This window comes from Anoplopoma fimbria, chromosome 23 (genome assembly GCF_027596085.1).
Source record: "Anoplopoma fimbria isolate UVic2021 breed Golden Eagle Sablefish chromosome 23, Afim_UVic_2022, whole genome shotgun sequence".
In the NCBI taxonomy this organism is placed as follows: Eukaryota; Metazoa; Chordata; class Actinopteri; order Perciformes; family Anoplopomatidae; genus Anoplopoma; species Anoplopoma fimbria.
In genome coordinates, this window is record NC_072471.1 from 16,881,967 (window position 1) to 16,907,442 (window position 25,476).

At 41.1% G+C, this 25,476-nt stretch overlaps 1 protein-coding gene across 6 annotated transcripts in view; it reads left to right on the forward strand.

Annotated features, from left to right (window-relative positions):
* Positions 1 to 25,476, forward strand: part of osbpl8 (oxysterol binding protein-like 8) — an 81,526-nt gene that overhangs the window by 22,523 nt on the left and 33,527 nt on the right. For 5 of the 6 annotated variants that reach the window (XM_054624449.1, XM_054624450.1, XM_054624451.1 and 2 more), the window contains exons 3-4: positions 18,689 to 18,725; positions 19,939 to 20,115. In XM_054624449.1, coding sequence (XP_054480424.1) covers positions 18,689 to 18,725; positions 19,939 to 20,115 — 214 coding nt within the window. Of the gene's footprint in view, positions 1 to 6,573; positions 6,633 to 18,688; positions 18,726 to 19,938; positions 20,116 to 25,476 lie in introns of those variants that run through there. The other variant, XM_054624454.1, reaches the window with a different exon arrangement.

Consider the following 25,476-nt stretch of genomic DNA (forward strand, 5'->3'; position numbering starts at 1 on the left):
TTACAGTGTCTTTTGAATGCTTTCTTTTTGATTTAATAGAATTTGATGAACGTGTACCTCTACGATTTCGCAAAAAGCCTCCTTTGTGGATACTCCAGGGGCATTGCATTATCACTTGATCACACATTATGGGTGCCAGGATGGTGTGAGACTTGGGCTATGGGATGTATTGTGTTTTGCCGGCCGATCCCGCTGTTTGCCAAGAAGGGCCCGTCGGTAGAGAGGATGGCTCCCAACACGAGATGAAAGGCTCTGGGAGGCACGCCAGGTGTCTGCCGTTTCTCCCCTCGCTTTGACATCCTCACAGTCAGGAGACGCTTCAGGGAAGCTATGGCAGCCAGCTCCCCCCCACCCCCCTACTGTTTCAAACACCCACCACCATTCAGTCTGCTGTCATTTGCATTGTACATAATGTAATGAAAGAGCTGGTAACCTGCTGTTCAGAATAGACAGCAGTTAAAAGCCACATAGACAGACATTATGCACTGTAACAATGGGCTTGAGGTAGCTTAGAGGTAAGGGAACAGGATCTGTGACTAGGGGATCACTGACTGAGAGGATTTGAGCAGCTGAATGACAAAAAACTTTTATCCTCGGTGGCTGTTGAATTGCCCCTTGGCAAGGCTCATCTCCCCCATTTGTTCCAGAGTTGCTTTACAGTTGCCAACAGCACAAGACTTATTGTGCTCGGAAGCTCCTAGCTATGAATGCATTGTTGAGAAAAGAGATGGCCTCAAGTCACTCATAAATGTTTAGTCATTGCAATCCCTCAGGAGCAACATGGACACCATCCCCATCTGATGCAATTATAAGATGCGCCACATACCAGTTAGCACCAAACATAATTAGGCTCATAAGAAACCCAGAAGGTGTTTGATTGAGTCCTAATATACCAGAATTTTCTCCGACCAACTCTTCTTTCAGCACTGTTCAGTCAGCCAAAGTCAGTTCCAAAACTTTGATCCAGATGGAAAGATCTCAACAGCAGTTGGATGGATCATCATGAAATTTGGTACAGACAGGTCCACAGACAATTAAAGCGAATGACTTTGGCGATCCTATGAGTGTTTGTCAAGCTCCTCCAGCAGGTCAAAAGCCTCACAGTATAATATCTCAACATTTGCGTGATCAGTCGGCACAAAATTTGGTAAAGCCATGTGTGTTTCCCCTAAATGCCTTCCAATGACTTTTGACTTGTCCTTCTTGCGCCGCCCTGAGGTTGACATGTGTGGTGAGGAGTAAAATGTCTACTATTGGATGTACAGTTGTAACTGAATTTGCAGTTGCATCCACTGTTCTTCATTTTGCCATGTCTAGAACCTAAGAAAAGTAGTCACCCGTCTTGGAAGTTCTCGTGTCGGAGAAGCCGATATCTATTCCTCTGCTATAACTGATTTGTCCCAGTGGTACAGAATATGACAAAGCGTTATCTTTTTGATTGTAACATAAACCTTAATGTTTACCATTGATGTCATAGGCTTATATATCAGATACAGTGAAAGCTGTTGCCAAGGTATCACAAAAAAGAAATCCTTTATTAAACAACAAAGTCCCAGAAATGCAAGACCCAATGCCAATAGCTATCCAAGTGCGCATTTTGATATAACTGTGTTGATTCATCTGGATTCTGCTGGTAAAAACAATGTCTCTTGGCAGAGACAGGGTGTCTGCTCTTAGACACACAGTGCCACAGACTGTGACAGCGATAAGCTACAGGGGCTGCAAGAAGCCAGAGGTGAAAATTGGCATCAGGCTGCTCTTAGGGAGCAATAAACCACGGCTGCATCAGCTTCTGCACATCAGTTGTGGGACCCAGGGTGCTGCTGACAGAACCGAGCTGACAGCCTGGGCTGATGAGACACATTCCCACCACTAAAGTAAACGGGTTAAAGTAAACAGGAAACGCAAGCTTATTCTCCACGGCTTAAGCTCTGCCTCAGACGCGGAACAAGTGCAAATGGAGGTCTGGAGATATACAGGAACTGTAAAAAGTAAAAAGACTCGACAAAGTAAATATTAGACGATGTGGGGGAAGTTGCAGATTTTTTTTCAGGATTTAACCAAGTGCTGTGCAGCACCTTGAATGGAGTGTCTTCTGCCAAGATTTGCTCTGTCCTTCCCTGTCAGTAAGAGTGGAGGTGGTGGGTGGGTTATTGATTTGAAGGCAGCAATCAAGGCAGTATGGATTTATTAGCACAGGGAAGGAAAAACGCAGGGAGCATGTAGCATCACATAGATTGATTATTGCTAGAAAATCTGTGTGTGTGTGTTCCCTTAGTATTGCTTTTTAATAACGGATCCTCTAGGAATCGTTTAAATTGAATTAAGCTCTGTTTTTTCTCTGGTGTGAATTGATCAGTGCACACAAGAACACACACATACATTCACACATCCCAGTTTGGCTCAAGGGGGGTAATATATTGTGTGTCAGCTCACTGGCTGCAATTATGATGAAGTATGTGTTCTGCCTGCTTCAATGTTGAGAAGAGAGAGGAGAGTCAACCATTCTCACAATCATGTCTGGCATCGTGTATTATATGTGTCCTCCTTTACAAGTGTATCCTGTAGCTATTAGGCACAGGTACTTTATAGTCCTATATAGAGTAGTACACACTGTATACAGAATGTTATATAATATAGGAGCTGTAGAATGATGTACTTTTTCTCAAGAATGGAGGAAAAATGCAGCAGTGCAGTTCTCTGAGCATGAATGAGATATTGTACTATGAAATATGGCAGACATGAATTAAATCTGAATGCATCTTGGCGATTTGGCAAAACATTTAATCTATTTGTATCAGTTAATGTCGATGTAACCCTAACCCAAGAAGTAAGGTAGAAATCTCAAAAGGTCAAGCTGCAAAAAAAAGAATAAATTGAGAAGTCATTTTTACAAAATAAAAAAAAAACCTTTACGCCCCTGGCCCGTTTAGGTGTCGTAGCTGTTGTGAACCAATCTCAAGATGGTCTCTCTAGTGATACACTTTGATACAGGGCATTTATCTGATTGCCTCGCTTCTTGTTTAATGGTTGCGTTTAAATTTTGGGGTACGTGTTAGCACTAGCAGTCTGTGTGCTTTATTCGACCATGATGATCTTTTTGTTTGTGGTATTTTGGGGGGCTGCTGTGGCTCGAAGGATAGGGAGGTTGGTCTTTTTAATCACAAAGCGGACAGTTCGATACTCGACTCTAATATGGTAAGGTTGACCATTGATGCTTTTGGTGGGTTTTTCTTTTATGAATATCATTGTGATACTAGAACAGTCTGTTAAGATAAGATAATTACATAATTTGATTGTAATACATCCTTTAAAACCAGAAAGACAACAATTATGCCATATAACGACATTCAAAATCTAAATCCATTCTCCTAAAACTGTATCGATATAATATTGATATATATCGCAAGGTCCTACACAAGTTCCTCCTAATGCTTAGAATGGGTGAAATGCCAAGTTAATTTTACAATGTTGTGCTGTGTACAATTGTTAGTGACGATAAAAAATAAAGTTAAAGTTTCCTATCTTTGCTGGCACAGGGTTTTTGCCTAGTTAACAGTAATTGTCTGTTTTATCTTGGACTTCTAAGTATTCTAGCACCATTTCAGGCTATCTTTAGGGTGTTTAACCTGCCCAAGTAACATCTTGTTTCAACATCAGTCTCCATATACTTGATGTGGGTGTGTGACATTCTAAAGTAGAGGATGTTTTGAGCCACTAAATAAGTGCCCTTTGAAATCGATTTTAGGAGTTTCAGCATCTTTCAAAATAACTGTTCTCAAGAAAATGAATAATGCAGCACCAAATTACTGTTGAGTTTTTTTTACTCCTGCTATAGTCACTACTATAAATGGGTGCTTTGTTATTTCTTCCTCTTTGAGAAAACATTGTCAAAGTCACAGACTGAATCACACTCAGCAGGAGTTTCCTGCCAGCTGAGCTCTTTGGTCTTAAAATGGCCAGTGTTAAATTGCAAATGAGCTTTACATTTCTGAATGTGATTGATGCAGTTTGTTTGTTTGCTTTTCACTATTTTTAGTTGTCTTAAAGGAAGTTTTGGTTACTGCCTTTGCCACTGCAGAGCAGTGCAAGAACAGGCCTTTTTTTGTCAAGATGCAAATGATAGATTTCATCCAACCCCATGATGTGAATCATGTTCATATCTCTCAGCAGACTAGATGTAGGTTACTCCGTTACAACTGTTCCTTTGTAGGCCTGATAATAAAAGTAAAAAAAGCCAGTTTCCACTATGTGAAATAGGATTTCCAGAACTGGAAACAGCAGCTACTGCATCTTCAAAACACTTGAAAAATAAAAATATTCTTCCAATATTAACTAAATGTACACGCTTATTTTCAGCTCCATACTTCTTCAGGTCCGAAAGTTTGATTAATTCACATCCAAACAGTCTATAACTTTTGGATCCTGAAAATGTGTTAGTTATTGATGCCATTTTAACCCCAGTGAGCTGCGTTTTGAGTGCAAGCACAAGCAGTACACTTGCGGTAACATGCCGACTATACAGTATCCATTGCCGATAACATGCAGAGTATACAGTATCCACTTGGGTTACAAGCAGGGTATACGGTATCCATTTGCAGTAACATGCAGAGTATATAGTATCCACGCAATTCCATTTATGACAGTAAGCTTGTAGTTGTAATGAGATATTACATGCGATAAAAAGTCAATGTTGTGTTTACAGTGTGTTCTGCTGCCCCCAAGCAGCCAAGTCATAGTTTAGCTAGACTAAGCTCAGTTTGCATAGTTAATCAGTGATTGCCAAAGTATTGACTGTGTTTTGAATTGGTCAAAATTTGGGAAAATACACTTATTTGCTTTCTTGCCGAGAGTTATGCCCTTTACACACCAGGGCCATTTTTCCGTGCTATTATTTTGAACCTCAATATATTACTTCAAACTGTTGAATACATTCACACAGGCAGCAAAAATTAGGTATTGAAAAACCTGTGTCGTATTTTAACCGAAACAAGACATTTTTCTGAGCTTCTGCACGTCTCATAAAGGCATCAACCAATCATCTTGTGCACAATGGGTCGAGTTGCACCAATTTTTATGAAACAACAACACAAAGGCTCCATATTTGGAACGAAGATGGCCAAACTTCATTACTTTTTTCAACCTTTACAAAAACAGCGCATACAAGAGCCACTCCTTGCTTGTCACAATAATAGCCTTAGACAAATAATTTTTGCAGGCATTTCAGTGGCATTTATTAGTTCATCCTTGAAAGAATTTACCTGGCAACCAACACATTTACGTATTTACTAGCGGACAAAAAATGTGACAAAGCAGTTGGTGGCTTTTTATGTGATTGCCAGGAAGATAAGTAAACCAAACAACATGTGACATGTTGAGGGTTCACACAGATATTTTCACAGTACATTTTACTGCCACCAACCGAGTTATCATGTTCTAAATCATATTTCAAGCAATCTGTTGACAAATTTGTTGATAGCCACAGCAGTCTGCAGTTGTGTAGTACCATTTGTGAGAGCCAATAAACTAGCTGTCTTTTTTGCTCTAATTGCAGAGTACTGACAAAAATGTTCTGTTGTGCAAAGTAAACACAGCAGACCTCAGTTTCACCTTGCCTGAGGACATTAAATGTGTTTGTTGATGACATGGAAACCATTCGGCTGACTCTTGTTTTTGCAGATGATATACTCCTATGGAAGACTGTGTTGCTGCCTCTACAGACAAACTTCGGTTATGCATTTAATAGTAATGACAAACTCTTCAACATATGTTCAACTGTATGTGGCTTTAAATGGCCCCCGCCCTGTGGTGTGTTGTAAACAGTTAAGCAGGTTAATGGAAACAGTAGCATAGGAGTGCATTAAAGCTTGCATTATTGGGCCCATACTGAGGTCACAGGGCGTCGAGCATGCGTTGTCCTCCGGGGTGATTTTCCATGATAGCTCTGGAGATTGGACCGCTCGCCTTGGTTTATTGGTGCAGAAGGGCCTCCGCAAACATGAGCATGAGGAAGAGCCTTGTGGTTACGGTAGCTGTGCTCGAGGCTGTGCACGGAGCTCAGACTTGCACTAATAGCGGCTTCGGCACACTAGATCCTTATAGTGGCTTTCAGTCAGGCCCTTTATAAACGGCGACAGCCCACTTCCTTGTTTTGTGGCTGCGTGGTGTTTCGCTGGTGTGTGTGTCAGATGATGTTTCTCTGATAAACGTGTGAAAGAGTTGCATTGTACGTCGAAAATGGCTGATGGGTGGTTCCTAGAGAGAGAAGTAGATGAAGGAATTAGATAGATGGAAGGGGAGATGGCAAGAGGGAAGATCATGGGTCCAGATGAAAGCTGAGGAAAAATAAACAAATGCCAGCGATGTAAAAAATTTACAGAGTAGGACAATAACTAGTAGGAGGAGAAGAAGAAAAAGAGGAAAGGGCACTCAGCAGAGAGAGAGAGAGGCTCGAATTCTCTCGCATGCTCGTTCTCTCTGCCTTGTCTCCTCCCTTCAGTGTTTAGTGTGTGTGTGTGTCAGTGTGTGTGGGAGAGACAGGGCTGAGCTCAGTGACTTGTCGTACCGGGTTTAGTCAGACCGAGAAGCTGTGGCGGCGACAAGCTCAACTCCCCGGGGCCGAACGACACACGGTACGCATTTCCTCTCTTTCTTTCAAGTGAACCTCAACACCGTCAAGTGTCAAAACGGGAAAACAGGAGTGGGCGGAGTTGAAGTTGATCATACTGTAAACAATCGCATTAGAAGCTTTTGTTCTGCTTAAGATGGAAGAAAAAACTGGCAGTCAGCCTTAGAAAATGATTTGTTGTCATGTGTTGCCATGAAAGCTATCTTTTTAACTACTAGCTTGTCTTTGTGATAAGGTTGCACACTTGGACACAGAGTCTCCTGCATTGTTTCCACTCCAGCTCGCTGTTTGCTCTGTATATTGTCACTGAGCAAACCCATGCCACACTTTGCTCGAGGGCTTCATAGATAGCTAACGCAGATCATGCTGCTCCCATTAGCGTGGCGGAGAGAGTTGCTTGGTACGATATTTGCCGCTGAAGTGTCCTCTCTTCCAGATAGATCTTTGACTGTGTCTGTACCGGGAGGCCTGCTGCTGGCTGAAAGCATTACCATGGCTCTAATCAAGGCTAATGACAAAGAGGAGAGGTCGGTTTCTGGTTGCTTGCAACAGAGGATGGAGTCAAATCCAGTGCATTATAGAAACACGATAGCTACTTAATGCAACACTCTCACAAAGTCCCATTAAGAACCCAGTGAGGCTTTCAAGTACAGTATTTTGATTATCCATCGCGCAATCGTATAAATAAACAGTAAAAAATGCCAGAAATCTTAATTGCTACCTACATTTTTGACCATGTGTGTGGTCTTTGGAATGAGGGCAAAATTAACAATTATCCATTGCTGGGATGCAGTTACGTAACAACAGCTTTCCAGGAATGGTTGTAATTTTTTGTTATATATTTTTTTTTCCTCATTAAAGAGGCTCTGCGGGAATCCTGGCTGCAGCACAGGAGTGCAGGCAGCTGGCCCGGAGTGAGTGTAATCAGATTGATTGTACCGACTGAGGCCTGTGTTCATTTACTCTGAACAGCTGCCGGAGTCCCGAGTTTTAACTCGATGCTGCTTCCTACAACAGGACAGGGAATCATTTTAGAACAAGCAATCAAACGATATTACACAGCGAGCTTAAGTGACTTTTCAATTCAAACCACCAAAACACTTAAATGTAATCATATAAATGAGATGTAGTAATCAGATTGAACTGCCATTTCCTTGTTGTCTCTATTCAAGTTAAGTATTTAAGTATAGGCAATGCAGGTATTAAAGATGTGGTATACTATTGGATTGTTACTAGTGAAGCAATATCAATAATAAGCAGCATGTGTTGCTGCAACTTGTTGAGGCTAAGCCATGCCTGTTGCCATGTTTATCATTGCCATTTTTCAGTCTTTGTCACAGGAAGATGACGTCTTCAACCTTCATCCTGCTAGCAAAACTCTGATTGGCTTGTTTTATTCCATTGAGGAACCAGCCTGAGTGAGGAACAGTGAGGACAAAACCTATTGAACAAATTGTACATTGTAAAGATGTCGGATATAAGATCTTTTAAGTGCTGGTTGTGCAGCCCCTATTTTGACTGCAGCATTAGCCCACCACCACTCCCATGCTACAGTGTTTGTGTTTAAAGTTTATCCCTTCTGCATTAGTTTATGATGAACTGCAAGGTGTACTGCTGTTAGTACTTCAGCAGTGATCCAGGAGCCACTCGAGGAAACCCCACATTTTGTGTCAAATCCTGATAAATGTTAACTCAATCTCTTAAATATGTTATCAGATCCAGTTTAAACCTCCTGCTGAACACTTGAGCTATCCAAATCCAGCTGTGATCAGCAAGAGGTTCTATTTCCTCGCTGTTGAGCCATGCCTCGATGGTGGTATGAGGTTTAAATTTCAGTTGGCCGATGGCCTAGCTCACAGCTGAGACTTAGCCATGCTGAGACTGGTTAATACTAATATCATGAACTTGAGTTGCTTTGCATGACAGTAATCATAAAATAACATTATTCTGTAGTAGTGCTGTACCTCACCTGACTTCTCCATCACAGCCATTGTAGGTCTTCAATATTGCTACCATCTTTCCTACTGACAACATTAACCCTGTCACTTCCATGCTGTCCTTGACCTCCCCCCCCTGCAGTGATGAAACTGAGACTCCACTCTATGTGAGGTCCATGGACCCACCTAGCTACCCCCCACCTCACCTATTCTGAAGGCCGACGTGCTGAAATGTTGCTACAGCCTAATGAAATGCTGTCTGCAGCCTGTGAGGTCCCCCCCTGTTCCTTCCTCATGAAAGATAAAACCATGGACAAGACACAATATTGTCCAAAACAGCTGTTGACCATAAACAACAGGTATCTTGTTTTATCTACGTGCTTCCGAGCCGCCTGTGAGGTGACTTCATTAGGTTTTATGCTAGCAACGGAGAGGGGAGGACGAAACACAGAACGTCAGTGGGATTGCTCCGGTTTGCTCCAGTGTCAGAAATATACCCTGCTGCTGAGAGTTATCTCTTCATGGCCATACAAGGCTTCAGATTTCCTCTCTGTCCTCCTCTACCCATGGAGCAGAAGTGAAATATTCTACATTTAATTGTAATTCAGAATCTCCCAATACATTTTATACTAAAAACTGCTTTTAAGAGCCATTATCTGTAAGTTTTTAAATTATAAAAAGGTGAATTTATTCTCTTTATTCTTCAATGCCAATAACAAAAGGTTAATTGAGTGAACGTTAATGACCCCCAAGTAAGCCAATGATGAGATGATATCGAAAAGGTTTTGAAAAAAATAAAATAAAAAAAGCATTGTGGAGGCCTCAATCTACAGCTGCACCTTAAGACTTGGTTGTATTTCCACCACAGAAGCGTAGTACTTCTGATAATACTGACTGCTTGGAGAAGCGTTCCACCCATGTCAGTAGCTTGTATGGACAGGTCCGGAGAAGTCAGCGTGATCACATCGAAATGGCCTTATACAACTGTCAGCTGAAGCGTTCACCCTCTGATGACCAAATTTACGTTGAAATCTAACTTGTTGAAACTTTGTCCACTCACTCTTGCACATATTTACATCATGACTCTAGGTTGAAGTCAGGGTTGCACATCTATCCGTGCACTGCAGCGGGGTCCCCAGAGCACTGAGATGCAAAGCTTATTGATGACGATAAACTCCGTTCTAGACAGTTTATGAAATTGTATTTTTTATGCACCAGGAAGGAAATGTGATCTTGCTAAATCCTCATCTGCTCTCCATCTGCCTGCTCGCTTATTGTCAGTCTATGCAGTCGACACAGACATTTGAATACATGCAGCACTTAGAGACTTATAGGCTGCTCATTCTGATAGATTGTTGCTCATACCTTTCTGCCTTCTGTTCAATTGAATGAATATTGTTTACTACCTTGGCTCAGGCCTTACTTTGGACAGCATCTTGGCCAACAATGTCGGCGTTGGCCACACTCTGGGCCCCCATGATTAGATGTTTTATCGATGGTGCGTGTTGCAGTTCCAGCCCAGCTGTAAATCAGCCACCATATGGGCTGCCCCCAAGGTCTGTACCTCCATAAAGTTGTCCCTCTGCCTGAACTCAGGCTTTGGCCGTTGACCCACCCCGCGCTGACAGATGTGTCAGTTTTTTGATGGATAAAGCCTCTCTCAGACTACCGCATGCTGGCCCAGACTCAGTGTTTTTTCCCACTGAACTAGTGCTGCAGAGGAGGGAGTTGGTGGAATGCACTGTCATGGCAGTGTGGCAAGGCACAAATGACACTGTAGAATTGACACTGTGGAAATGACTGCGAAGTATTGCTATGCACAGATGAAATGTGCTTTTACCATGACATTTGGTTAGGTGTCTTTGAATAATTGTGTGTCACTGCTGAGGGATTTCTCTCTAATCAGGATCATTGCTATTTCCATAGAAATGTGACATTTGCTTTCAAGTGGTCGTTACATGAACTCTGGTCAGTTTAATTCTAACATGTGCTGGCGTTACTCCCGTTCGTTCTCCGAGCCCTACAGAGCAGTCTGAATGTCTCCCCTGTAACCAGCTGAAGCTCCTTTCGGCCTTGTTTTGATGGCAGGAGTTTACTGTTAGTGCTTATCTTCACGTAGGAACTAACGGCTCACATCCTCTCGTGGTTCTGATGATGATCCTATCTCTTAAAGAAGTAGTCCTAGGCCTGTCACAAAAACAAATTTTGTTGAAATATATATTGTCCCAGAAGCAATTTGCGATAAACAATTCTATTTTTATTTTAAGACCATTTTATGTGACTGACTTAATGATAATATAAAAGCAAAGTAATGCAAGTAAACCCTTTGACATCAGATTATAAGGCCAACCTAGTCCTTTCAGTATTGTTGGTCACCACTTAGAATCTGGGGCAAACTCTACAAGTACATGAGTAGAGGTCGGCTTGTATCAGGTTGCTTAATTAAGATAGACATCAATATCAACAAACTTTTAAGCCCTTTTGAAATAGTCCAAACAATGCAGATTAATTTTTCTTTCCTTGCTGCTGCTAAAATATGCCATGTATGTAAAACTGATAAATCCCGGTAATAAGCTTCAGAAATGACACAGCTCTTAGCTCGCCTTTGTAAATGCTGCTAATTCAAACCAGCTGTTGTTAGAAAAACATTATAGTGTGTGGTAGGTGGGAGACTCCTATTACTATAACCTAAATGGCTGTTCATCCACTCCCAGGGCGCAACCTTAATAGCTACACAACAGGAAGTCACCATTTAACATTGACTTGTAACATCATCAACTTATTTTTAGTGTCTTTCATAGGAGAGGGAATATTAGACTAACATTTGCGACGTGCCCTGAAACACGATTTCAAATGATTGCAAATGTTGCACCATTTCTCTGTGTTGCTAACTGTTTGCTAACACGTTAGGGGTCTGGAGATAGTTTGCCAAACTGTGTTTTAAGTTAAAGCTGCACAAACCAACAAATGTATGAAAAAAAGAACACTGTTTGGAAGTCATATTTATTATTACTCAGCTTTTTGTTAAATCCTCACTTCTTGCTGACAGTGTGCCGAGTTCTGCCTTGTGTGGAACCAGGGCTAACTCAATGTTTTGTTTATGAAAATGTATAAATCTTATAGACGATGGCCCTCACAGTCACCAGATCTATGGAATATCTTGTTAGACATCTCTCACTACCACCATCATCAAAAACCCATCTGTTACCCATCTGTATTTGCAGCGGCCATTCAGTATGACGAGTATACAACAGAGTAAACAAACTAATAGAATGAAGACATTTGTAACCATCGTAACCATCACTGGATCTCTCAGAATGGACTGTTTTAAGTGTTAGTAACACAAATGACTCAGCTGATCAGCAGAAGTCTAGCACCTACCTCTCTTTCTCTTTGAGCATCTTTCCATATTAATTCCTTCATCTCCTCAAAGTTTCAACCTTATCCATGACAAAATAATAAAACTTATACACATACTGGGGTGGAGGATTTGTTAGCAAAATGTTTTTATATTTGTTGATTTAAATACAAAAGACAGGCCATTTAGTATGAGACTAGCATTTATGTTTTTGCCTTTATTATATCAACATGTTCTAATTCAAAGCTGAATAAATGGCGAAAGGTGCCCTTCAGATATATGAAAAACAAACAAAAAAAACTGTTGTTGTTATCTCTGCTTTCCCTGCTACCAAAAAGAAACTGGGTCACAAATCTGCTGCAAGTGATGTTCAAGCATTATGTAATATGTCATGGCATTTTATCCCGCGTAAGCACTCATCATCCTTTCAGGGGCAGAGAGAGCGCGCTGTGTTTACGGCAGTGTTTGGGGGAGATGGGGGTAATTTCTGTTACAGCGTGTATGTATATATTTTTTTTTAGTAATTACTTTTATGTAGTTTGGCTGTTGGTTGATAAATTTAACTCTGATGGATTTTAAAATCCCTATACTTAACTTGTGCTGGTGGGATGCAATGTAGAGAACTCATGTGCAAGTGTGGAAATGGATAAGGAAATTAAAAAGATACCAGAGTACACTTCACAGCACAGTTCAGAGAAAACAGGACTCACACCCATCCTGGAAAACCTGGGAAACAGATGGTAGTTTATGGACAGAGGTATTTTATATAAGTGGTTGATTAGCATGTTGCAAATTTCCCCGCTGTGGGACTAATAAAGGATTATCTTATCTTATCTTATCTTATGTCTGGTTAAGTTGCTAAAGTTGACGTGTTTGCTAGCTTGTTTTGCCTGCAAAGGTTTAAGATTTGTGATTCAACTCTTGCCAGGAGCAATGGTTTCAAATGGTGTGTTAAGAGAGAGTTGGGTAAGCTGGTAGTCAAAACAATGAATGGGAGCCAGAAACACCGGATAAATACTGGCTATTGGCAGCTCACAGTGGGGGATAAGCCTCGTTAAAGTCTCCACTTAACATTACTAGTAAAGGTGCTAAAGTACAGTTTTATAACTTGAAGAGTCACTGGCAGTTAATAATAATCCCAGCAAACTTAACTCTAAATTTGAACCGAACAATTAAAGGTATGTTAATCAGACTTCCACAGAAAGGAACATTTTAGTGTCTGGTGGTATCCCAGTCTGTCATATCAGCTAGATCATCAGTGAAAATGTCCTGGAAAAGGATCCCTAATAAAAGAGTAGAAACCCTGGAGGACTTCACAGAGCTGTTGTGACTGACCAGTACCAGGATGTTTGTCCCGGCTGGATAACTAGCCTCGCGAGTAGGCGCTTTGTCACCAATGCTTTGCAAGGTGCCAAACCGAAAAACAGCAGGAACAAAGTGGCTATAAAACATTATGAGACAAGCACAGATATGGGGGGCATTTGTTCAGGTAAAATAATAAAAATGAAAAAGTAAAACCTCTCAAGTGGCCCACGAATCGGCTTCTCTTAAAATGAGAAAATAAAAAAATGTTTTGCACCATTACTCCCCGCTCTGATTTTGCTTTATGTCCCTGCCTCAGACAAAACTAGAGATATTTCTGTACTAGTTCAGAGCATCTCCTCCACTGTCCTTGTGTGTCATGTCATTGACACAGCAGGCTGTCTGCTTTGGTCTGAAAGCCTGATAAAAGGCAGACAAAATTCCCAAATAAAGACAGCCAAATGTCACCTTGTCTTAAAATACAGCTTTTTCTGTTTTTCCCCTCCACAATCACACTACCTTAAGGTAATGATGTCATTGTTCTGTTTCTATTTTCCCTAGGTTAATCCAGGGAAGGTTTTCTGACATGCATGCAGTGATACACATGTACCAGTTGCTCAAACTAAATCTGAATATAACTGCTGTGAACTCGTTGGTTCTGAGATAGAGAGGCGATGCAATGGTTGCACAACTTATGTGAATACACCTGCAGTCAAGGTCGAATTATGGGCCAAACATTACATATCTATTTTGTTTTGTCCTTCGCGGCAGAAAAGGAGACTTCTTCGGGATTTAAATGTGTGAGCCGTCACCGTGACGTCTATTTGCTTTGAGTCATATCATCTGACTTTGCCTTTATCAAACACAGCAGGCTGCTCACTCTCCTGTAGTGCAGCAATACCTGCCACGTCCAGCCTTGTTTTCTGTATTTCCAGTCTCACAATGCACAAATAGTCACTAACATCCTGGGGCCATTGATTGCTCTACTCTTGTGGTATGTCCAAGACCTGAGGTTTGGTTTACGCTTAAATTAAAAACTGGGTCATCAAAGTTCATCTGCTGTCAAACAGAGGAATGTGGTTGTATTTGGCCGCTCATAAGGGTAAATGTGTGGGACTGTTAGTGGGAAGTCATCTGGGTTTTGTAAAAACATATGATTGTCAGCTGTCATCTTTCCCAGGGTCTGTAATCAGACCTTTGGTGTGAGTGTGCTTTGATAACAGTCAGACAGTTTTGGAAGAACCTTTTTCAAATGATTGAAAGATACATTTTGAATGTATTTTTTTTCTTGCCTGTTCACCATACATATTCCAGAAAATAAAGTAATAATACATTTATTTATTGAACAATACAGGTGGTAAACTCAAAATTCAGAATACGTCTAGTGCCTCCATGCGGCTCTCAACATGGCGACAGCTGAGCCAACGGCTAGAAGCTTACAGTGCTAACAGCGCAGAGCTAAATGGGATTTTTCAATTTCATTTAGGTTTATTGCAGAAAATAATCTCTGGCAAACAAATGTTTATGATACTTACACATTTTGTTCGGCAAGATAATCTTCACAAATTAATTATAAACAATTCTATAAACAAACTACACAATGGTCCAATGACTTCACATCTCCGCCACGAAGCTAAAGGCTAAACAAAATGTTTAAATCTCAGAAATGTCCTGCCAAACAGTTGGGGACGCCTTAAAAGTATATTTAACAGGTTGGATTTCATTCTATTGTGGCAAATGAAAAAAGATGTTCCCTTACAAAACACGAATAAAATTGCTAAGCAACATCCCTAAGCCCCCATTCCTGAATTGTATAAAAACTGCAACTCAAAACTGCTTTACTTGTTCGATCAACTGTCTGGGAGACTTAACCTGCCAAAGGCCCACAGTGCAGTGTCGAATATCCTGCCTTCCCAATGCACTTGACACCAGTTTTATCGATCTGGCGCTTTCCTTTAATCCATTAACTAAAGAATCCCGTATTGGTTCCCTGTGATTTAATATCAGGCCTGGACTGTGCCCCTTAAACTAAAATAAAAGCAGCTTGGGAGATAGACATAGACCATTCCCTCTCTGATGACATAAGACATTTAGCAGCAGGTCCTCGTCCTCTACGTGTGCCTTTCACTCTTCACAGTCAACCCCGGCTGGAATAAATGGATGCTAATGTTTCATTGATCCGTATGTACTGGCTCTGGCCCAGCTTAGATTCATTCTGGAGATATCTATTTCAACCCTTTCTCAGACTCTGAACTCTAAACAGTGCAATCGAACCAGATCCACCCATCAGCCCCATTAGGAGTTGCTAATGCAATTGCACATTTGAACACAATTTAACGTATTGCTCTCTCCTTCTAACTAGATTTCCAGTATTATTGAGATGGAAGGAAGCTGCCCCACCTACGCATTCTCAATCGCTTGAGCAAATAATATCTTGCCTGAAGCTTGAGAAAATTTGCTATGCTTTACAAGGATCTGATAAGAGGTTTGGGGTTCCTTTCAGGGCTCCCATGTGGTATGAGTACGTGGTGTCACTAATCTCTTACACTTGACCTGCCATTGCGAGAGCTTTTACATTGTAAATCAGAAAAGAAAGATTTTTGGGATAATAAAGAAAAATCTAAGATCTACTTATTATAGGTTTTCCCCGGACATGTTTACGTATTGAATGAGTCAAACTTGAACCAGAAAGAACCCCTTTTGATCGGCCTGTCATGCATTTAGATGTACCCCCTGCAGTCGAGTCACTCACCAGCCTCCGCAGCTTGATTTGTCAATGTATAGTCAGGAAAGCTTTTCAAATGCTAATACAGACCTGCCACATGTAGTGATCCAACTGTCTCTCTCATTACACTGTACTAGTAAAACTCCTCTGAGGCTGCTTTGTCACAGTTTATAATTTTTTATCAGTGACACTTTGAGATTATTCATAGCCGTTCACTTTGTCTCTCCATCAGTCTCCTCCCCGCCCCCACACACTCATCTGCATAATTACTCAGCACTAATCATCAGGTAAGGCTTTTATAAAGAGTGTAAAGTCTGTCAGTTGAGGAAGTTGGCAACAATTGCCATAAGGTTATCTTTTGTTGAACCAAACAGAAACCGTGATGGTCTTGTGTTTGGATCACCTCAGGCTGTAATCACGGACAAAAGAGTTATCATTCAGGTTGGAAAAGCAGAAGATTGTCGAATTTGAACTTCCAGTAGCATACCTCCTCTGACCTCTGTGCCCCTTTGACCGTAGGTCAGTGTTTTGCAACCCAGAGGGAGAGGCCAACTTTACCATGGCGAGGAAAATGAGCTGAGCCAAGATTGAATTAGAAAACCACTCTGTTGATGCCTCTCCCACAAAGCCATGTTAATCGACCTCTGACGCTCAGTGAGAGTGACGTAATCCGTTCGCCTTATTGTTGTAAGCAGCTCTTGGTATTGTCTATCCTCTCAGACAGTGGCTCTAAGGTTCCTAACCAATCAGGAATAAGCATTTTGCTTTCCCCTTCCTGATTAACTGAGCAATATCCAATCAGGGGCTTTGTTCTCTTTATCTTTCTCCTTGCTGATATGCCTGAGGTTGGGTTTCGTCTGACTGTGGATTATGGCCAATCCGGCGTTGTTTCAGGTATGACTGTGATGTCAGTTTTCCACGCAATCCGCTGCAGTCACACGGATTGCAATCCTGTGCTAATAATAATCATGTGAAATGGGCAGTTCCAGAAAGCAAATGTCCGCCTGATGAGATAAGGACTATTCTGCAAGTCTGAGAGATGATTGTGAATGTAGTATTTACTGCTGATGGCTTGCTTGCAGGGCAGAGGTATCACCATGGTGAGTAAATGTGATTAGAGTTGAGGTGTTTGGAGCCATAGCTCAACATCTGGCCAATAAGAGCTCCTTTTTGCTGCACTGTGGGTTAGATCTGATACAATTTTTGGGTGGCACTGTGCTTAAATCTCTTTAGAAGAAAGAGATAAGAACTGTAAATGTAAATATATCTTTTTAATACTTAGAATAATAGACTTCTGCGCATGGACTTCCATTGTTCACAGTATTTATACTGTAAATGTTGAAGCAGGAAACACATGAATTGTGAGATGGATTCATAGACTGTATAAAATAAGTGGATGTAGTCACCGTGACGTCACCCATTAGTTTGTGGTTTTAGGTTCATCATTTTGGCCTTTGCCATCTTGGTTTTGGTGAAACCAGAATTGACACAAGGGTGGAGCTAAGTACAACCAAATGCTGAACAAGATATCTACAGACGAACCCATATTTTGCAATCAACTTTCATAAACTGATAACACACAGTAAAGGGGTCTAAGTTCGAAAACACGATAACTTCCGGAACAGATAGCGGCATAGTAGTCACCTGTCAATCACACGATAGCCAAGCCCTAAAGCATACCCTGCTTTATATTGTATTTGACTCATGGGAAATATTTCAGATAAACTGACATTCATAGGTCCCAGATGATGTATTCTGATGACTTTGGTTAACCGCAGACTTTTCCTCTTGCTTCACCATAAAGTTGACTTTTTGGGGTTTAAGTTAAAGATCTCAAGAACCATTCAATCGATTGTAAAAAAAATGTTTACACAAATTCAGGCATTTTCAGGATGAATTGTATTAACTTATGAATTAACTTTTTATTTAAGTGCTGTCATGGGTTCAAATTGTAAAACTGTCAAATGATTTGGTTTATGACGCAAAACCTGCATAACTAATGACATTCCCATCAGCTTCATCTGCACTGTGTTAAGTTAGCAAGTTTTTGAATTAGCAAAGGTTAGCATGCAAGCACGCTAAACATAGTAAACATTATAGCTTCTACTGTAAATACTATGACTACTGTATTCCAGGGCTCAACATTAACTCTTCAAAGTGTTTGCCAATTGATATTTCAGTGTTGTTTTATGTTATTGTGGATGAATGCAACAGTAATTGTCAGGTTAGTTGAAAAATAAGCATTTGCTCTTGTGAGCTAGTACAAATGTGTGTATATGTATGTGCCAATCCTCTTGTATTACCCACTCCCCCATCATTATCATCGCCATTGTTCAGATCTGTTGCCTGTTTTTGTGTCAAGTTGTGTCCTAAGTTAACATTTTTGGTTGAACTAATGTCTGTTTATTTTTCTTTTGTTTTCTGTCTCTTGTCTCCTCTTTTTATTATTATTTGTCGTCTTCCTGTGTGGCTGTGGCGTCTCCTGCTGCTCCCGTTGCTGATGCTGCCCGCAACCGTCCATCCTGCCGCACGCAAACCTACCACTGCCAACATCTGGTCAACAACACATGGTGGACGCCCCCCTTTACCTTCCCTTCCCCTCCTTTAATCTTTATCCAAAATCTGACACACTTTTTCAATCCCCTCTTACTCTGTGTTCCCCGACCATCACCTCTATTTTTTTATCTCCCTCCCTCTTGTACTTTTCTTTTTCTGTCTCCACCCTTTTCCCCTGCTAGCTCCATGCAGAGTTGAGAGAGCAACATGCCACCTCCGGTAAGCCAGTGACCTTTCAGAGGAAGGGCTAAGGGCAGTGCACACAGTCAGGGGAAGGGTCAGCGCGGGTATTTAGGTGGTAGATAAAACATAAGGGAGTGTGTGTGTTTTCAAGAGCTAAAATTAATGCACACATTTTACACAATCTCCTATGACAAATGTTCTTTTAAATGTGTTTATTTTTCCATGGTTTTGTGTACTTAAACTAGTCTCAGGCTCCTAATAGTTTTCTTGATTGCACTGCCAGCACTTAAGTTTATCCATCCTCATTAATAAACCATTAACTGCAGATTGTCATGTAGCAGCATTTGCATCGAGTCTCTTTGCCATTACATGAGCTCGGGGCTTTCTTTGTACTTACAGATTTTTTTAATTGTATAAACGGTCTGTCTTAAGTACTGCTGCCTCCTTAAAAAAAAACCTATTTCCTTTTATTACACTTTCTTACCACTTGGTGTTTCACTGCTGTTTTGGAGATTCAAAACCTTTAACCGACCATGAGAATGTAAGCAGTGTATTTTGGGAATGCACATTAAGAACAGCAGTGTGTTAAGTGTATTCATGAGAAACTTTGATGAGGACTTTGTCTACCATAATAATCATTAACATGTGGGAAGATTGTGGAGTAGCTCAGCTAATTTGAACAAATATGTATAAATTATTTAATGATTTAATTATATACACAGTGTATCTGTCATTCCAAATGTCAGTTGTACAAAAGCCAAAAGTTCAGCGTCAAAAATATTCCCATATCTGTTAGCTTTATATGGAATGCTGTTAACTACCATATAACAAAATCTTGCAGTGTCTCTCTCTTTAAGCAGAGATGGAACTCATGTTTTAATTTCATACATTTAATTTGGTCCTGTGCCAACCACAATGAGCTCCCGAGGAACAGCGAGCCTGCTCGCTCCATTAGCAGCAGGTAAACAAGGTGGAGCAATAAGGGAAAGGCACACACATTGAGCCAATCGGCGCTCACGAAACGCCTCTTTTTCCAATCATAAGACACGGATAAATGAGAACGTTAAATACAATATCAAAATATGTTATGAAACAGAAGGCTGCACCTAGCAGATGCTCCACAAAAGGGCTGTCTGTAGATGTTTCTCTGATAAGAATGCAAAATGTCTCTCATGTCCTCCCTTTTCATCTCTCGCCTCCCATCCCTTCCATCCCCCTTGGCTGCCTCTCTACATTTCTCCATCTGCAGCTGCCGTAGTGTGCAGTGATGACACCGTCCTTTTGACACCAGGCAGGATGAGCCAGCGTCAGGTGAAGGAGCGGGACAAGGACAAGGAGAGGGAGAAGGAGGCGGGCCTCCAGACGCCCAACAGGGAGCACGTCGCCAGCCCCTCCAGCCTCAGCCCGGGGGTCAGCTACAGTCACGGTAGGACGCTCACTTACCTGCAAGTAGAAAGGTTTCAAATTTCCGGCTTTGGTTTGTGCGGTATTACATTGAGCTCCATGAATTATTTTTAGATGAAAATATACTCACAGCTTAACACCTTTTCCTTTTTATGAGGTCATATAATACATAAATGACCTCTTGAGCTTTTTATGAACTGGACTCGCACCACATTCTAATTCAGGAAGATGGAAATAGCTTATTTCAGAGCTTATGACGAAAACAGCTACTGTAAATGCTACAATAAAAGTGGCCAGGGTCTTTATTTACTTCGTATATATATATAGTAGAGTTTAAAGAAAACTATCACTTATTTATTAATACAGGCAGACCTGTATTTCTTTTTACCTGATTTGTCAGTATATCATACCATATTACAGTAAGAATTATCTTCGTTTTCCTGTCCTGTTTACCTGTCATCATGGTATATTGAGCACAATATTAATTTCCACAGCAATTTTTTTACATACTTATAACTTAGATAACCATACTCAACCCTCTGACATTCTTAGTTTTGCTTAGACACAGAAATACTTTTCTAACTCACAAAATAATATCCATGGTCTCTACTTTGCATTTCTTCCCCCGTTAAATGAATCCAACACTTCCTGCATACATTTAATACAGAAGTTAAACTATTAGAAATATACAATAAGTAAGTGCATCTGCATTATTGGTGTCTTGTAAACCCATGAGGGTTGGGCACGTTTTGTGCATGACACGAAAATAAAGATATCTATCTATACCATTTTTGTCCTCCTTTAAATGAAAAGCTAAGCTCAGATGTTGTAAAACATACACTTGCTTAATCCATGTCAGTTGGCGGTTTTGTTGCTTTAAAGGTCTACCAGCGGTTCAGAGAGAGTAATCCCTCCCTTATCTGTGATGTCTTCCTCACGTGACAGATTTTCATGGGATCTCCAATGTTCAGATTTTTACAAACCCCTTCACATTTACTGTTGATGCTTGTTCTATGTGATGACCCTAAAGGCCGAAGTCCAGGTCCTTTGCAGCAAATGCCCTGATAAAACACATGAATATGGCTTGGGACATGACATTTTACATTTGTAGCTGTCAGTGTTATGTTTAGCCTGTACCTTTCCCAGACACCCCTGATAGAGAAACAGTGACTCATGCTCTCTTGATGAGTCTGTCTACTGATGAACAGCCACAAACCTGCACGGTGATCAGGTTTATATCCTCTCTTTATCGTTTTCACCTCGTGATTCTGTGTGTGTCGTCGTGGTAAAATGGGATCCCATCAAACGATGGTCTTTTTTTGCTGCGTTTGTAATTCTGTGGTAGCGAATGTTTTACATGTAGTAGATCACAAAGGATCATCATAGCTGCTGTGTATGACCTATAAGCCAAAACAACTCGGGACTCAGCAGGTATACTTGTGGTAAACTCCAGACCAGGTTAGCCTCATGATCATCACACTCTTATTGTTGCCCTATAAGAGCCCGTTGCCAACAACCTTGGAGCTCTGTCATTCCAAGAGATCATCAGAATCTGTCTGTATGGTTTAGAATTGTCTCATTTGATTTAATTGACAGCTCACTGCGGTCTGATGAGAATCATACTACTGGGCCTCAGATTAGGAGCAGATCAAAAAGAGGATGCAGAGCCGTCGAGAAATAGGCTCAGGGGTAGATCCAGCCAGGGTCTTACATCACCCCTCATCACACTGCTTGGACCTTGTTCTTGTGTTGCAGCGCCCTCTTGTGGATTCTCTGCTGCGGTTAGTGAACTGCAAGATTTTGATGGACATTTTCTCATTATCTGTTTTGTTCAAAGAATCATATCTGGGGTTATTGTTTTTATTACTGCAGGGCAAAAATGGGAAATTAAAACAAAAACATCCAGGGATGGGCAAAGCAAGCTTTTTTTTTTTATCTTTTCCAACCAAGAAGATTTCATTAACAGTGCTGGGCTTGATGTGTCTTGTAGTTTTGATCCAGATAAGAGTGCATCTAATCAGTTTCATATTCTGCCAGTATCCCAGGTTACCTGTGAATGTTACAGGATGTATAAAGGGATGTTGCTGAGTTGCACTTACACTATTTTCAAATCTCAAACTGCTAATTTGTTGGCTTTTTCATTGGTCACAGCTCAAAGTTGATAGTGGAGAGAGAGACATGAAATCTGAGGAAAGAGAGTAGAGGTGTGACATGCAGCAAACGGTCCAGCCAGCCGGGAATCGATCCAGGGACTTGCAGCTCAGGACATTAAAGCTCACATAGTATGCACCCTGAGCACTTGGTTATAGCATTGTCCCTTTGCATGAATAGATTTGAGGTAACATCCCAGGGTGTCTTTTCTTTTAAGAGGGCTGTAAGCCTACGTCCAACCACAAGAGGGAGTGAGCATGACACAGGAAGAAATACAAAGCCCTCTTTTTTAAACTAATGCAACATATAACAAACATTATACCGTCTGACCCCTCCATCACATGTCACTATGATAGGTGTGTGTGCACACAACAATATTGATCATTGGCGATAGCTTCTATTAAAGCTTCTTCTTTTTAACTGCTGCCCAGCTTCTGACATTGTTGTTTTTATATTTATAAAGAGAAAGACTTAATGCACTTCACACAAACATAGTAGTTGAAGTCCCCCTTTGTGCAGCTGTCCTGCATCTTTTCTGCACACTATTTCGTCCAGTTGACTCATATGAGTTTAATGAAAGAAAAAAAGACTCCATGGCAACTAGTATCCTTAGAGCATGTGGTGATGTAGCAGCAGCAGACCTACAAGCTGACTTGGCTATTTTCTGTCCAGCAATATCACCTTCGAACCAGAACAGCATCCATGAAGCACGAGTCGTTTAAACAACATGAAAGCTTTTTATTTTATTTTCCTCAACTCCCTGCAGCACAAAATGTGTATCCATGGCAACGGATTTCCCTTCTACTAGCCCTTGGTCCTGCGTCAAAGTGATGATAGTCTATGCCCTAATTTGTTTTTCTGAACCAATGTTTCAAGATCCTGTCTTTTGTTTTTTACTGAGGCTGTAGTCATAAACGACTGATGCTTAACTTTTTAATTTTACACCAGAGTCACAAGATGATGACTGTTGCGCTGATTTGTGAAGTGGGTCGTAGGAGTAACGTGTGATATGGATTATGACGTTATTTTTTTTGTTTTCAGCTCCTTTTATTAACTTGATGCTGCTCCTGAAACAACATGCATGATTTCTAGAGGAAAACATAAGTTCTGTTGTAACATAATCACCTTTGATTGTACCACAGTGAGTGAAGTGCCTCCTCTGACTGGCCGGTGTGCTATATTTATACTCTAGTACATCACTCTCTAAAACCCTCTTGTTTACTTCGGGTTTGGCCAGTAATCACATTTTCCCTCTGCCCTCTCCCAAGGAGGAACTGAAGTTATCATCGCAAATCACAACATTCTACTACTTGGGTTTCGTAACCAAATTAAACCCAGTTTCACATTTACAGACATTTTAAATTTAATTCCTGGCAAGATTAATATTTGTCTGCGTGTTAATGCACTCGATGGGGGTAAATAACCTGAACGACTTGTGACTGAGACGCATAGTCAACAGGCTTAATTGTTGTGGTTGTGGTCATCTCTGCTGTGGAGCTCCTTCAGGGTCATCTTTTGTCTTTTTGTTGCCTCTCTGATTAAAGCCCTCATTGCCTGGTCCGTAAGTATTGGTCCTCTCTTGGAAGGTTTTTTTTGTGTTGACTCATTCCTTCCATTTAGTAATAATGGATTTAATAGTGCTCTGTTAGATCATCAGACAGATCATCTGACACTTCTGAAGGTAATTGTAGCACCGGATCTCTTTTCGGGTCTTCGTAGCAAAGGGGTCAAATACATAGTCATACATACATTCAGTTTTTTTTATTGTTTTTCTGTTTTTCATTTCACTTCACTTGACTATTTTGTGTAGATTCATTAGATAAAATCTGAATAAAAATTGTTTTTATTCCAAAATTGAAATGTAACAAAATAAGTAAAATGCCAATGGGGTGAATTTGTTTGCGAGGCACTGTATGTTCAAGAAACTGATGAACACATCTCTGGTAAACAAGATTTAAGGTGGTGCTTTTGTGTGATTCTGTGTGGAGAAACTCAGTTTTGCAAACCTGCCGATCAATTAGTCAACAAAACCATATGCATGTTATTAGACTAAGATTTTCTGTAGTCCGGCACAGCCATAGAATTATCGCCTATCCCTAGTTCTGATATTTCTGCTTAGTACATATATTGGTCACAAATCTTTAATTTTTTCCCCCAATCAAATCATTTCCCTCAAAAATCCAATATCAGTCGGACTCTTATAGAAAGTTATTTATAGTACGATGTTGTCTATTATTAGTTAATGATTCAGACTGCTTTCATAATAGAGCTGGAGTGGGGAGTGTTTGTCGCATCATCACTTACGCACAGACTAACTCTGGTGTGTAACGGTTGTCTGGCTGCCATTGAGCCCTTCTTTTCCATTATGACTCACTGGGAACCAAAAATAGGAGTTTGTTTGACTAGGATCCCTCAATCCTAGGCTGACTGGCCGCCGTCTTTCCAGGTAAACGGGAGAGTCTACCTGTGCTGGAGAGCATGACGTGGTGAAGGTGATAAGATAGAAAGGGAACTGAGAAGGGGAATTAAAAACAAACACATGAATAATATATTTGAACGGAAGTGAGTTGATCGGAGAGGTGAGGTGGAGAGCAAGGCAGTGCTAGAGCGAGAGAGCAGGTGGGGTCAAAATGGATTTAAGCTCAGCCTCAGGGATTATGCCCTGTCAGTCGGGGTTAACGACAGTGGGGGTTGGTCTTATCCCCACCCTCAGCCACTACCAATCCGGCGTTCTTTCTCCCGCTTGCGCTCTCATCCAATGAGTGGCTGAGCACTCTGGGAGACCTGAGCGCAAGGAGGCACAAGGCATGACAGCAGAGACATGTACTGTAGATAACGAAGAGTTTGTGGGTGTATAGGAGGACAGGACGAAGTAGTGATGGAGAATATCCCGACCTCGGGGCCTGAGCTCTGCCCTGACGGCGGAAGGTTTGCCTGGACTGACTCGACCTGGATCTGAAGCAGGAGGGGATCCTAGCATGATTTGGGCGATTGGGATCCTGTCAACACTTGACCTTGGGACACTTTATCTCTACGTTTTAGCCTGAAGGAAAGCAAGGTACAGTGTGCAGTAGTGCCAATTGCCACGGTAGTGCTTTTTAGTGTCCTAGTTCTACCGGCTCACATGGAATCCCCCTTCCTGTGATGATTTTCTGTATTGTATGTGTGCATTGTCTATGTGAAATGGCTCTCGTGAGGATAGAACAAAGATCACACCAAGGTGAAATGGCTT